The sequence below is a fragment of the Heliangelus exortis genome, chromosome 8 (assembly GCF_036169615.1).
Source record: "Heliangelus exortis chromosome 8, bHelExo1.hap1, whole genome shotgun sequence".
Lineage (NCBI taxonomy): Eukaryota > Metazoa > Chordata > Aves > Apodiformes > Trochilidae > Heliangelus > Heliangelus exortis.
This window is the reverse complement of record NC_092429.1, coordinates 30607894-30621519: the sequence shown is the minus strand read 5'-3', so window position 1 is coordinate 30621519 and position 13626 is coordinate 30607894. Positions and strand designations below refer to the sequence as shown.

The 13626-nt window shown below is 57.4% G+C and overlaps 2 protein-coding genes across 3 annotated transcripts; both read right to left on the bottom strand.

Annotated features, from left to right (window-relative positions):
- Window positions 1-1041: 1041 nt before the first annotated feature.
- Window positions 1042-6853, bottom strand: METTL13 (methyltransferase 13, eEF1A N-terminus and K55). 2 transcript variants are annotated; one of them, XM_071751466.1, is made up of 8 exons: window positions 6646-6852; window positions 5147-5894; window positions 4241-4440; window positions 3451-3646; window positions 3076-3219; window positions 2624-2836; window positions 2140-2271; window positions 1042-1719 (listed from the first exon to the last, which is right to left on the bottom strand). In XM_071751466.1, exons 1-8 carry the CDS (start codon window positions 6796-6798, stop codon window positions 1445-1447), a joined length of 2061 nt encoding a protein of 686 aa, XP_071607567.1. In that variant the 5' UTR covers window positions 6799-6852; the 3' UTR covers window positions 1042-1444. The 2 variants fall into 2 exon arrangements, with proteins under 2 accessions (XP_071607567.1, XP_071607566.1); XM_071751465.1 differs by having other exon boundaries at window positions 1307-1719; window positions 5147-5934; window positions 6646-6853.
- Window positions 6854-7024: 171 nt separating this feature from the next.
- On the bottom strand, window positions 7025-11681 carry ITPA (inosine triphosphatase). The gene is made up of 8 exons (XM_071751463.1): window positions 11537-11681; window positions 10874-10931; window positions 10732-10796; window positions 9963-10036; window positions 9202-9233; window positions 8418-8533; window positions 7339-7415; window positions 7025-7225 (listed from the first exon to the last, which is right to left on the bottom strand). Exons 1-8 carry the CDS (start codon window positions 11597-11599, stop codon window positions 7102-7104), a joined length of 609 nt encoding a protein of 202 aa, XP_071607564.1. The 5' UTR covers window positions 11600-11681; the 3' UTR covers window positions 7025-7101.
- Window positions 11682-13626: the final 1945 nt, after the last annotated feature.

The following is a 13626-nucleotide window of genomic DNA, read 5'->3' as shown; positions in this document are numbered from 1 at the left end:
GGATCTGAGCAGAGCAGTTTGGAAAGCAGAGCCCTCAGTCAAATTACAACTAAAACACAGGGACAGACACTGAGCAGAGGAAGGTGCATGCAGCACACAGCTCCTGCAGTGCCTCCTGGGCACAGTCTCACCTGCAGCACCGGTGTGGTGGCCATGGGGCCATGGTCCCCAACAATTCAGGGGGTGAGAGCCCTTGGGGTGCACCTTCCACAGCAAACCCACAGGCTCATGCACCCTTTCACTCACCTTACTAAGCCAAGCTGGGTTTTTCACAGGTGAAGGAGACCTGCATCCTGCTCTCAAAGGCCAGGGTGATGAGCAGCAGCCCACCAAGACCCCGAGGGGACAGGGGACACGAGCTGCAAAGCTGGTGAGATGGTTTCAGCACTGATGCAACAAAATGAGCTGCCAGGACAGGCACGGGGTACTGTGGAAGCAGCTTGAGGGGTGCTACCCTGCTGTACCCTGCAGGAAGGCTGACCTGTCCCTGCTGGCTGAGCTGGTTGGTGTGCCCAGAGACCCAAGCACAGGGCTGGTTCCCTGATGGCCCAGAGGAGGCACAGAGGGGGCAAAAGGACTGGAGCCCCCTGGGGTTACAGGTCCCTGTAGCAGGAGGCGAACTTCGTAGCGATAATAGGCTCTGAATGAGGACAGGATCAGCAGAGAACTGGCCTCGACCAGCACGGCTGCTGACCTGCTTCAGAATGAGCCCTGTGCCGGTCTCAGGCCCCATCTTTTATTGGCCCTTGATCTTTGAGCATGCGCACTTGGGCCAGCCCTGACTGGGCACAGGTGAGGCTGAGCACCGACTGAGCTCATTACTCGGCAGGTCCTGCCACCTGCTGCCTACAGGTCCCAGTTTACCATGATGACTGGAGAAACAGAAGAAAGTGGGCATGTGGTGGGGTCCAGTTTGGGGAAGGCAAGTGGGGGTACAAGGGGCAGCTGCCTGCCCCCAGGCCATGCCCTTGAGGAGTGGAGGTGACCATACCTGCTCGGAGCTCCAGAAATAAGCCTGACAAAGCTCCACAGCCCTCAAAGCAGCCCTCAGCACTTTATTTCCACACACCTATAACCAGGCCTGGGGTTATGCACAGACACAGTGACAGGGATGCTGAAGGAGGCAGCATCAGAGGGAAGGAACCATGGTGGCAGGGAAGGTGATGGTCAGAGGGATGCTTTTCCCACAACAGAACAATTGGGGCAGACCCAAACCCAGGCCTGTCAGCCCTGCAGCACCTTTCTCCCCTCACCACCCCAACACAGTCCCTTGGGGAGCCCTCAGAGGGTCCCTGGCCATGCTGTAGGGAGCACCTCTCCACATCAGTCCCATCCTTCAGGTCCAGCCAGGCCAGCACTGACCCCCCAGGGGTGGCAGTCCCAGCCACAGGCACTCCTGCTGCAGGAGGACACCTCTCTGACTCGACCAGCCCCAGGGCTGCTCTCAGAGGATGCTGACAGCCTGCACCATGTCTGCCAGGACGTAGGAGCTGTCCCAGGGGCGCCCAGGCTGCCGCAGAGCCCCCTCCAGTGCCCGGGCTCGTGCCCCCAGCTCCCTGGGTTCCCGTTGGACCTCGGGGCTGGGCTGGCAGAACAGGATCTCATTGACCTCCCCTTCAATGCGACGGGTGTAGAGCAGTGGGAAAACCTCCCTGAGGGTGCCCAGGACAGACTCCTTGAGCCGGCTGTCCCTGCACACCAAGTTGAGCACGAAGACACCTGCAGCAGGGCGAGAGGAATGGGAGTTCAGCCCAGCCTGTGTGCACCACCCTGCTCCCCACCTCCCTGCAGGAATGCAGTGGAATCTGTGCCACTCGGGTGCAAACATCTCCCCCACAGCAGCAAAAGAACTGGCATCCCACTGGTGTCCTTGGCCCAGCTCCACATCCCTGCCACCAGGTGGGTCGTGGTGGCCATGCAGTCTGTTCCCAGGTACTGCATACACCCCCTGACCTCCTGAAACACTTCCTGGCCCCACAGATGCCTCATCCTGCCATCACCCAGACCTGTCAGGAGTGGCAGATGCCATGCAGCAGTCCTGGCTGTGGCCACTGTTCCAGGATGCAAAATGGTGGCACGGCCCCATTACTCAAACCCCACACAGGTCTGACCATCTTGACTGACCCCTGCCCCTCTTACCTTCTGGTTTAAGGATGATTTTAACTTTCTCCAGAAATGGCTTTTCAACAAAGGCTGGGGGTGGGCAGCTCATCCCCACCGTGAGGTCTTTGCTGTCCACATCAAACATGAGAGCATCAAACTTGGCTGGAGCTGTAGGAGGGAACACAGAGACATTATCCTGTGGGAGAGAAGTGAGCCACACGTGGTGGGGATGCAACAAACAGGCTGGTCATGATAGCCTCCAGCCATGTTATGGCTGCTTCTTTTTCCTGGGGTTTTCCTTTCCAAATGAAACTCAGAGCAGGAGCTCTAAAAGCTGGGGGGGATACAGCAAATCTGTACACGTGGGCTGCAGAGACCTGGGGAGGTTAGAGCTCATGACCCACGTAAGGAGATGGGCAGGGACAGAAAGCAGAGGGGTAAAAGAAGCCCAGGGCTCCAGTTCCCAGCATGTCACCCACTGGACTCAGTGGGGTGCCCAGGTTGCTCCTCAAGACAGTACCTTCAGCTGCCAGCTTGGCCACGTAGTCCAGCCCATCAGAGATGTGCACCTGCATCCTCTCACTCTGGGAGAAGCCGAACCAGCGCGTGGCCACCTCCAGCATGGAGGGGTCAATCTCCACCACGGCCACGTGAGCCTGTGAGAAGTACTCGTGGACAAAGAGGGGCAGGCTGCCCCCACCAAGTCCCACTACCAGCACCTCCAGTGGGGTTCCTGCCAATGGAGAGCACCTGGCTGAGCTGGAAGGACGGGCATGCTTGCACCACCCATCTCATCCCATCCCATCCCATCCCATCCCATCCCATCCCATCCCACCCCCTGTGCCAAACCACCCTGGCACATAGAGTGCTCCAAAGAGGAAAGTCCTGTCCCAAAGAGCAGGGGCATAGGGACACCCACACACCTACTCCACCCCTGCCCTGGGTGCAGCCTCCCACCACCAGCCTTGTCACCTGGGAGGGCTTCAGGGTCCCCCAGCAGGCACAGTCCTGCAACCATGGCCTTGTGGTGCTCACAGCACAGGTAGCTCTTGTCAATGGCTGTAGGTGGCTCAGTGGGGCTGGGTTTCTTCTTGTCTTTCCTCCGTTTCTTCTGGCCTGAATGACAGGAAGCAATGGCTGGTAAGGCAAAGCAGCAGACAAGGATGTTTCCTGGGGACCAGCCACCCCCCAGCCCCTGTCCCACCCACAGTGAAAAAACACTTCCAGAGCTACCCAGGGGCAAGGCAGGCAGGTCCAGAAGGACTCGCATCTCGTGTATCTGTCTTGCTCTCCGACACCCCAAAAAGTCCCCGGTGGCTCCTGCCCCTTCCCAGCTGCCCCACATACCTAGGAGTGGCACAGGGGCCAGGAGTCGAGCCTCTGACTGCACCACATTCCTGTTGTGGAGGAAGATGAGGCGTCGGAAGTAGCAGCTGCCATCTCCCTTCACGTCCTCCACCACGAAGTCCCCACTCAGGGGGCTGGAGTCACGGTGCCGCACCGCCCGCACCCCAATGTCCCCTCCCACGGACAGAAAGGGCACCTGCAGGGAGGATGGGGACCAGTGCAAGGAAGAAAAGGCTACAGGAAGAGACCCTGGCATTCCTGCTGTCCCAACCACAGCTAAAAAGCCAGGATGAAACAGCCATGTTGCAGGAGCAGTGGGATGTGCTGTAGGCAGCCACAGAGCAGCTGGGGATGAGAACACAGGACACCAAGTTACCCCATAATACATATATTGGGGTACAAGCAACCCAAGGCCTCTTGCAAGAACTCAGGTTTGGGGAGTTGGGGCAGGAAGGAGGAGAGAGAAGGGATAGGAGAAGTTATAGCCAGGATTAAGAAGGGGCTGGATGCTGCCAGGGTTTTGGGACGTCTCATTTTCTTGGGATGCTGCGTTTTGGAGGACAAGGACCTCCCAAATCCTGCCACACAGCACCTTAAATCCTGCCTCCGAGCAAAGGCAGCCAGCTGGAGAGAAGAAAAGGAGCTACATCTGAGGCCAGACTCCTTCCTGCCAGGGCAGACATCTCACAGCTCGGTCACCCTTGAAGAAGAGGGACTCGGTGCTGGTGGAGAGCCAGCCCGGCCTCAGTTTCAGTGAAGCTGAGCGAAGGTGTCCAGCAGTGGGGCTCACCTGCTGCCTGGCAGGGAGGCCCCGTGGGGCCAGCTCCATCACCTTCCCCGACAGCTCTGCCTGGATGCCTGCCATGCCCTCGTAGTGCTGCTCCCTGTGCAGGGCCACAGTGACCAGGCGCCCGAAGCCCGCGCTGGTGGCCAGCTGCCTCCGCCCTTCCTCCGTCCCAAAGAGCCACTCGGTTTCTCTGCCCTGTGGGACTGCAGAAGGGGCTGCCATCAGCCTGGGGCAGTCCCAGTCCCTGAGCCTCCAAGAGAGGAGCTGCAGGGAATGAGAAGTCATCACAAGGAGGTTCCACTGCTTGCCTAGAGCTGTGCTCTGCAACCAGCAAGAGAGCCGTGACCTTCACTGTTTCAGGCAGGCTCATGTGGGAGGCTGGAAAAGACACATCCCACAGGAAAGGAGCTCCAACAGCTTCAGGAGCTGTCTCCAGGCTGTGCTAAGCCCCAGCTTTGCAGGCACACAGGGAGTGAACAGCTCTGCTGGCAGAGCCCCAGTGCAAAAGCAAAGCACAGCTCCGAGCAGCCCGGCCCTGGCAGGTCAGGAGACCCACACAGATCAGTGACACCTTTCTGCTGTGTCCACTGTGCTCTGGCTTTATGGAGCAGCACACCACAGCACCTCTCACCAGCATCAAAGCAGAAATAACCACCCTGGAGGCAGGGCAGGCTGCATCCCTCTGCTGCCAGATGGGCATCCACTCCACCAGCAAGCTCTGTGCCAGAGCTCTGCTTGCACCACCAGGCAAAAACATGTCCCACCACAAAGCCAGCACTAAAACATCAACCAGACTCCACACAGACAGGTTATTGCCATCTCCAGCCCTGATTTCAGCAGGATCAGGCCTCATTTAGCAGCCCATGGCCAGAGCACCATGTCAGTGCAGGCAGGGGAGGCTGTACTCACTGATGAAGATGGCAAAGTGGTTCTCCCGGGAAGGTTTCACCGAGGGGCTGTCGACCACGTGCAGCGTGTAGCGAGGCCTCCCGCTCTCCTTGTCACACAGATCCAGGGAAACCTGTTCCCTGCAGGGGGTTTTGCTCAGCTGGCTGCACAGCAGGGCATAATGCTGCCTGTCCTTCACTGCTCCCACCAGCTGCTCTGCACTCTCCACCCGCATCGGCTTCTCCTGCTCCTCAGAGCAGATTTCCAGGATCTGTGGTGCCGAGCCAGGGATTTTCCTGAACTTAGTCATGACATAGACAAAAACAGGCAGGACAAACTGCTGCTTGTCCCCGCTGCCAGCCATCTGATGGACACGCACAACCCAGCCTTCCTGGGAGAAGTATTCCACTGCTTTCTTCAGCACATGGGCTTGAGCCAGGGAGATGCAGAGGTAGCGCCCTCCCACCTGGAGGACCCGGCTGATCTCTGCAAACATCCTGTCCACCTTGGCCAGGGTGGCTTCCTCTTCATCTGTGAGGACAGCATCCAGAGTGCCTTTGTCCAGGACCACCTGGAAGTGGGCATCAGGGAAGTCCATCTGCAGCATGTCCATCAGCAGGTAGCTCATCTTTGGCCTCCTGCTCCCGCTCCGCTCTCGCATCTGTTGGATCACGGAGTCGCTGATGTCGATGTTGACGATGTCCTCGCACATCCCCGTGTCGTACATCTGCTCACTGAGCTCTGAGTTCCCACAGCCCACCACCAGCACCTGCGGACCAGCACAAGAGCAGTGGGATGGTGAGAACGACCTGGAAACATGTGTTTTCACAGAATCATCCTGGTTGGAAAGGAGCTCTGAGAGCATCCAGTCCAACCCTTGATCCACTCCCCCCGTGGTCCCCAGCCCATGGCACTCCGTGCCACATCCAGGCTCTTCTTAAAAACCTCCAGGGATGGAGAATCCACCCCCTCCCTGGGCAGCCCATTCCAATGTCTGATCACCCCCTCAATAAAGAAATTCTAATATCCAACCTAACCCTCCCCTGGCAGAGCTCAAGCCCATGACCTCTTGTCTGACTGATGTCTGCCTGGGAGCAGAGCCCGACCCCCCCCTGGCTCCAACCTCCTTTCAGGGAGTTGGAGAGAGTGATGAGGTCTCCCCTGAGCCTCCTCTTCTCCAGCCTCAACACCCCCAGCTCCCTCAGCCCTTCCTCACAGGACTTGTGCTGGATCCCTTCACAGCCTCCTTGCTCTTCTCCGGACCTTTTATGGGCAAATACCGAGTCCTGGTGACAACCACACCCGTGGCACCGGCAGAGCCGCTCTCCGGGGGTGAAAACCCAAACAGAAATGCTGCGTCCACTGCGTTTCTCTTGGGGATGTTTTAACCCCCAGGGTCTCTCTCTTGCTACAGCACCCCGGGGGCTTCGCCGGGAGACGGCGGCAGGGGAGCTGCGGGGTGGCGGAGCCCGGTACGGGGAGGCTGGGTGCGGGCAGCGGGTGCCAGCCGGGACACGCACCTTGTCGCGGGGCCGGAGGTACTTGCGGAGGAGCGGGCAGAGCTCCGGGAAGGCCCCGTACCACTCGAAGGGGCAGGACCCGCGCTGCCGGAAGAACCGGTCCCAGTACCGAGCGGAGCCGAACTCCCCGGGGCTGCGGGGCAGCAGCTCCATGGCTCCCGCCGCACGTGTCCCCCGCACCCACTCGTGACGGTATCTGAATGCGCGGGGCGCTCATTGGACGGGGCGGACCCGCTCCCCATTGACGGCCGCTTCCCATTGGCTCCGCCAGCCCCCTCCCCGGTACTGCTGCCGGGGCTCTCCCGGACACCGGGCCCTGCGAACCCACGGGAGGCGGAACCGGCGCGGTGCTGCCGAAAGACGAACCGGGGACAAGAGGTACCGGAGAGGGTTTAATGTCAGCTCTCGGAGCGGAACGACAGACGGACATCACCGGGAGCCCGCAGCCCGGCGGCGTCAGCTGGGACCCGAACGGGACTCGGTCCGGTTGTTGCTCTGGGCAAAGAAGGCGGAGAGCTCGCTCAGCGCTCGGTACCGGTGCGAGATGGAGTTCTTCACTGCCTTGGGCAGCTCGGCGTAGCTGGGAGGAGGAGAAACCATCAGAACCCCCGGGAGCAGAGCACCCCCGGCAGCTCCTCCCCGCCGGGCTGCTGCGGGATCTGCGGGGACAGCGCATCCCTCAGTGCCACTTACGTCTGGTTGTAGCCGTCTGGCTGAAAACACGGATCCCAGCCGAAATCTCGAGGGCCTCTGGGCTCCACTATCAGCCCCTACCACGAGAAAGCATTAAAAAAAAACCAAAACAAAACAAGCCCGTAAGGTGTAGGGTGGTTCCCCCGCAGAGCTGAGCACCCCCCGGGCTTGGTGCCCGGCCCGGCACACTGCAACCCAAATGAGCAGCCCCAGGTGCTCCATCACGTTGCCTTCTATTGACAGCCCCTTTATATCCCCCCCCCTCCAATTAACAGAATTAACAACTCAAATAAATCCCTGCTGGAGGGAGACAAGGGAGCTGAACAGCCCAAGGTAATCATAGAATCACAGAATGGTTTGGGCTGGAAGGGACCTTAAAGCTCATTCAGTTCCAACCCCCTGCATGGTCAGGGACACCTCCCACAGCCCAGGGTGCTCCAAGCCCCATCCAACCTGGCCTTAAAAACTTCAAGGGATGGGGCAGCCACAACTTCCTTAGGCAACCTGTGCCAGGGTCTCACCACCCTCAAATTAAAGAATTTCTTCCTAATCTCTAACCTAAGTCTCCCCTATTCAAGTTTTAACCCATTTCCCTTGTCCTCTACCTACCCCCCCATGTCCAAAGCCCTCCCCCAGCTTTCTTGTAGCCCCTTCAGATATTGGAAGGTTGCTCTGAGCTCACCTGGGAGCCTCCTCTTCTCCAGGCTGAACAACCCCAATCCCTCAGCCTGGCTTCCCAGGGAGCTGCTCAGCCCTCTGAGCATTTCAGTGGCTCTGCTCTGGACACCTTCCAGGAGCTCTGTATCCTTCTGATGTTGGGGACTCCAGAACTGGACACACAACTCCAGGGAGGGTCTCACAAGAGCAGAGCAGAGGGGGAGAATCCCCTTCCTCTCCCAGCTCTCTGGGCTGCTTGGGATGCAGCCCAGCATCAGTAATGTACAAAGCACCCACCACAAGCTCCAGGGGCTTTCAGTGATCCAGGAGCAACTAAAACTGCCCTCAGCAGAGCCAATGCTGTTACACAATTCCCATTAGAGCCTTCTTCCCTTGTTCCCCTTCCCAGGCACACCACCTACATGAGTCTGGCCTTTGAAAAGCTTCACAGGCTCCTCTGGGTTTCCAGAACTGAATGCAAAGGTACAGAGAGCATAGGCAGACTTGTCTTCAAACCCAGCCAGCAGCTTGTAGAGGCCTGAGAGACACAGAAAGGATCCTGGCATTACTGCCTTTCCCTCAAAGAGTGCCACACACCCACCTGGGGATGGATTGAGGAGCATCCCACCTTCCCATCCACAAGCAGTCCCAGAGGATGTGACAAAGCTCAGGCACAAGGATGCTCTTGGCTGGGTCCCTCATATGATTGAAGCCAGCACTTCAGATCTCCCACAGGGCCCCACTGTCAATCTGGGAGCAGAACCAAACAAGTGCATGGCACCAGAGAGGACTAAAGCCCACTGATGAATGCCCCTGACACCAGTGGGAGGATCTGCAATCACACTCCTGACGTGGGAGCAAAGGCAGACACAGCACACCATGAGAGGTGAGCATCAGTGCAGAGGGGCTTGTATGGAAACCAAAGGAAGCAGCTTTGGTCTCCCAGACAAGAAACTCCTACAAGCCCTGACCCCAGCCTGCAGGAGTGTGGGAATCCAGGGATGATCCTGAAGCTACCCGGGGAGACCACATTCCATGAGGAAGGGCACAAAACAGGCTCAAGGAGCAAACGTGAAGGGACAGAGCTGGAGAGGCAGGAAAGGAACCAGCTGTGGGTAAGGACTCAACAGAGCCCAGGAGGGACAGGATCCATTTCATTTGGGAAGGGCTGAGGTACATGCAGAGCAGTGAGATGGGAGGCAGTACCTTCTGGCTTGAGTTTTTCCAGGAACCATTTTCTGAAGGGGAAGAAGGGAGGAAAGATTAATTTTTTTGCTACTGGTTCTCAGAAATACAGGCACCCTTGAGGCACTGCTGCCTACATTTTCATAGATGTGTTGTCAAACCACCTCATCCTGGGCTATTTACCAGTAAGGACAGACTTAAACTGAATGGGAGATGGTGAAAGCAGCCGTGCAGAATTTAATTTACTGCACTATTGGGGTCTGCTGTAAATACCCCAATTCTCTCCCATGAGTACTGACATGCCAAAATACATTTCTCAGCTCAACTTGTTCACATCTTACACCCAGTTCCAGTCCCAAACCCCACCACATAAAGCTCTTAGGTCCCTGCTTAGCTCAACAGAAATAGTTTGGAACAATTAATCACACTAGGAGTTAATTCCAGGCCCTAAGGCACTATTTTATTAGGGAAGTTACACTGTAATAATCTTACTGGATGAAAGCAGAGAGAACCTACAGGACACTCATCCCAGAGCCCTACTGAAATTCTGGGTGCCTCAGCTATGCAGTGGGGAGCAAGTTCCTGAGCTGGCAGAGCAGGAACTAATCCATGGCTGTCTCTCTTGACCTGCACTGTGACTCTCAGCACGAGGCAAGGAGTTCAAGTCCAGTCCCTGGGATGCAAGATGGAGCCAACTGCAGAGCAGTGATCACATCCTTGCTCCTGGCATGTGGAGAATCCCCTGGGAAGCACACCCTGCCAGCCTGTGCCTTTCTACTTACATGTATGGTCCTGGAAGCCCCCCCAGGGCATTGAAACACAAGCAGGTGTCCTCTACTATAACAGGTCCTTGAACCTACAGCAAAAACCCAAGAGACAGGACCATGAGACCCAGAGGAAGGCACTGCCTCAAACCCCATTTTCTTGCTCTATCTTATTCTCACATTTCCACAATAAGACCACAAAAAATCCACCACCCATTCAAGTTCTTCATCTGCGAGGCAATCAGTATCCAACAGCCACACCCAAACAAAAGAAAAACTACAACCAAACCCATGAACAGCAACACCCAAACCCAGGAAACAGCCCCAACCAAACCCATGAACTGACACACCCAAACCCATGCTCTGCACAGGCAGTCCGGGCTGTGGTGAGGAAGATCTCATGTGGAAAAAAAATAAACAGAGCACAACAGTCCATCCCCTTAGGGATCAGGAAAGGTGGGATATGAAGGAGAAAAGCCTTGGCCTGGAGGCAGGCTCACATTCCCCTGGAGTTTCACTCTTCCCTTGTTTTTTTAAGACCCCTTCAGGGATGTGACCACCCACCAGCAGCTCCGGCTGCCACAAACCTCCCGCGTTCCTCAGCTGCCCGGGCAGGGCTGGAGGAGCCCTTGTGTCCTCCTGCTGCTGGAGGAGCACAAGGAGCAGCAGCAACGGGACCTTCTGAACGCTGACACCGGCAGGAGCTCCGGAGTCACTCCCGATCCCAATCCCTCCCAACTCCTCCCTCCCATGGCTCTGAGCAGTGGGAAAGCAGAACCCAAGGGACCTGCCGGGCGGCTTCGCGGCATTTCTGGACCGAGATCTCGTCCGGTTCCCCCTGGTACTCGGGCACTGCGGGACACAACGGGCGGAGCTCAGGAGGCGGCCGGGATCAGCCCCAGCCCCGTCCCCACCCCCAGACAACTCACAGTCAATCTTCTTCGCCACCAGCGTGTAGGGAGAAGAGTCCCCGAGGATCTGAGTGACCTGAGGAGGGAGAGAGGGAGTAAGGAGGAAAGTGAGAGAAAATGGGGGAAAGGGAGGGATGAAGGGGGGAGAAGGGGAGGAAGGGGGAGAAGGGGAGGAAGAGGGGGAAAGGGGGGGAAAGGGGGGAGAAAGGGGGGAGAAAGGGGGGAGAAAGGGGGGAGAAAGGGGGGAGAAAGGGGGGAGAAAGGGGGGAGAAAGGGGGGAGAAAGGGGGGAGAAAGGGGGGAGAAAGGGGGGAGAAAGGGGGGAGAAAGGGGGGAGAAAGGGGGGAGAAAGGGGAAGCTCCCGTCAAGCCCCGGACCTCCCGACCCAGCCCAGTCCAGTGCAGTCAAGTCCAGTGCGGTCCAGCCCAGCCCGACCCAGTCCAGCCCAGCACAGCCCAGCCCAGCACAGCACAGCCCAGCACAGCACAGCCCAGCCCAGCCCAGCACAGCACAGCCCAGCCCAGCCCAGCACAGCCCAGCCCAGCACAGCCCAGCACAGCCCAGCACAGCCCAGCCCAGCCCAGCCCAGCCCAGCCCAGCCCAGCACAGCCCAGCACAGCCCAGCACAGCCCAGCCCAGCACAGCCCAGCCCAGCACAGCCCGAACCGGCCCCCTCTCTCACCTCCTCCAGTTTCTTGGCGTTCCCGGTCACGAACACCACACTCCTCCGGGCCGGCGCCGCCATCTTGCCTGCGCCCGCGCCGCGCTCAGGCGCCAATCAGCGCCCGTGGCCGCGCCACACCCAGCAGGGCTCAGCCAATGGGAAAGCTCCCGCCGGGCCACGCCCCCGGCCCCGCCCCGGCAGAGGGAACTCCCGGGGCAGCGGGAGGCACCGCCCGCTGCACCCCCGCTGCGCATGCGTGGGGCCGTCCCGCGGAGTCTCGCGAGAGCAGGAAGTGTTGCCATGGCGACGAGGAAGCGGGTCCAGGGCGGGGCCTTTGCTTCTCCGGGCCCCGACTCCTCCTCAGCGCTCAGGCCCGGGCCAGCCGGTCCTTGGAGTTCGAACGGAGAGGAAATTCTCCGTGGAATCCCCACAGCCGTGTGCCCTTGTGGCCAAGAGGCCCAATGGTATCCTGAGGTGCGTCAGGAAAAGTGTGTCCAGCGGATCTAGGGAGGTTCCTGCAGGGAAAACGTTGGACCCAGGAGGCAAAAGATGGGCCCTGCTCACAGTGTGGAGCCCGGGAGGAATGGATCAGAGGCCGCGTGGTCCCTGACGTAGCAGTGTGGGGAGCAGTGCCCTGCCAGAGAGCTCTCCCACCTCCTCAGAGGACCAGATCCCCACAAAAGCCTCAGGGGATTCCCCAGGGGGGTTTCTTCTCCCTCTCTGGTATGCTCATCTCCCAGACCAGGAGGGGGAAGTGTCCCCCCCCTCTCCTGACACCTGCCCAAGTTGCAGTGTTCTGGCAGACACCCACCCACCCATCCCTCAGGCCTGGGGACCCCCGGGCCCACCCCCACGGGTGACACCAGCATCAGGGGAGGAACCCACCCTGCACAATCCAGCCCAAAGGTGCCTGTAAAACACCCATCCTGTGGGAAACAGCAGCTAATGAAAGGGTCAGAGCTGCACAGAGGGAATGGATAAAACAGACCCTGCACGGGGGAGGAGTAATTGTTTTTGTTGTAAAATCTCCTTTGCAACGTCTCTGAAGTGAAAACCAAGCCCAAAGCACCCAGCCACTGCTGGGACAGCCAGCAGGAGCCCTTCTGCCCTCTGAGGGACAGCCCAGCCTGCAGAGAAAGCCCACGGAACCTCAGCATGAACCTCAGGATGACAGAGAGCAGATCCTCTGATTGCCTTTCCAGCCTTGAAAAAAAAAATTGTCTATAAAACTTGCTCAATAATTCCTATTCCTCTGAGGTTACTCCACAGGACTGATTTGCTGCTCCTCCTGCCTCTCCCAGCCAGAGCTGGATCCATGAGAATTCCAGAGCTCAGGACAAGTCCAGCATTCAGTGACTCAAACCTCAAACTGATCCAACACCTCATTCTGGGAGCTCTGAAGGCTGTGACCACAGCACTTCTCCCTACCCTGCATCCCACACACAAATGTTTGCATCCCAACCTCCTGGGAGATGCTGCAGGACTCTGGCAAGGTGCTGAGGATAGGAAGCTTTCCCAGGATGGGAGCATGGTGCCTGGCCCAGTCCTGCTGGTACCCAAGGTTGGGGCAGAAAAAAAAGAAGGCAGAAAAAAAAGAAGGCAGAAAAAAAAGAAGGCAGAAAAAAAAGAAGGCAGAAAAAAAAGAAGGCAGAAAAAAAAGAAGGCAGAAAAAAAAGAAGGCAGAAAAAAAAGAAGGCAGAAAAAAAAGAAGGCAGAAAAAAAAGAAGGCAGAAAAAAAAGAAGGCAGAAAAAAAAGAAGGCAGAAAAAAAAGAAGGCAGAAAAAAAAGAAGGCAGAAAAAAAAGAAGGCAGAAAAAAAAGAAGGCAGAAAAAAAAGAAGGCAGAAAAAAAAGAAGGCAGAAAAAAAAGAAGGCAGAAAAAAAAGAAGGCAGAAAAAAAAGAAGGCAGAAAAAAAAGAAGGCAGAAAAAAAAGAAGGCAGAAAAAAAAGAAGGCAGAAAAAAAAGAAGGCAGAAAGAAAAAAGGCAGAAAGAAAAAAGGCAGAAAGAAAAAAGGCAGAAAGAAAAAAGGCAGAAAAAAAAAAGGCAGAAAAAAAAAAAGGCGGAAAAAAAAAAGGCGGAAAAAAAAAGGCAGGAAAAAAAAAAGGCAGG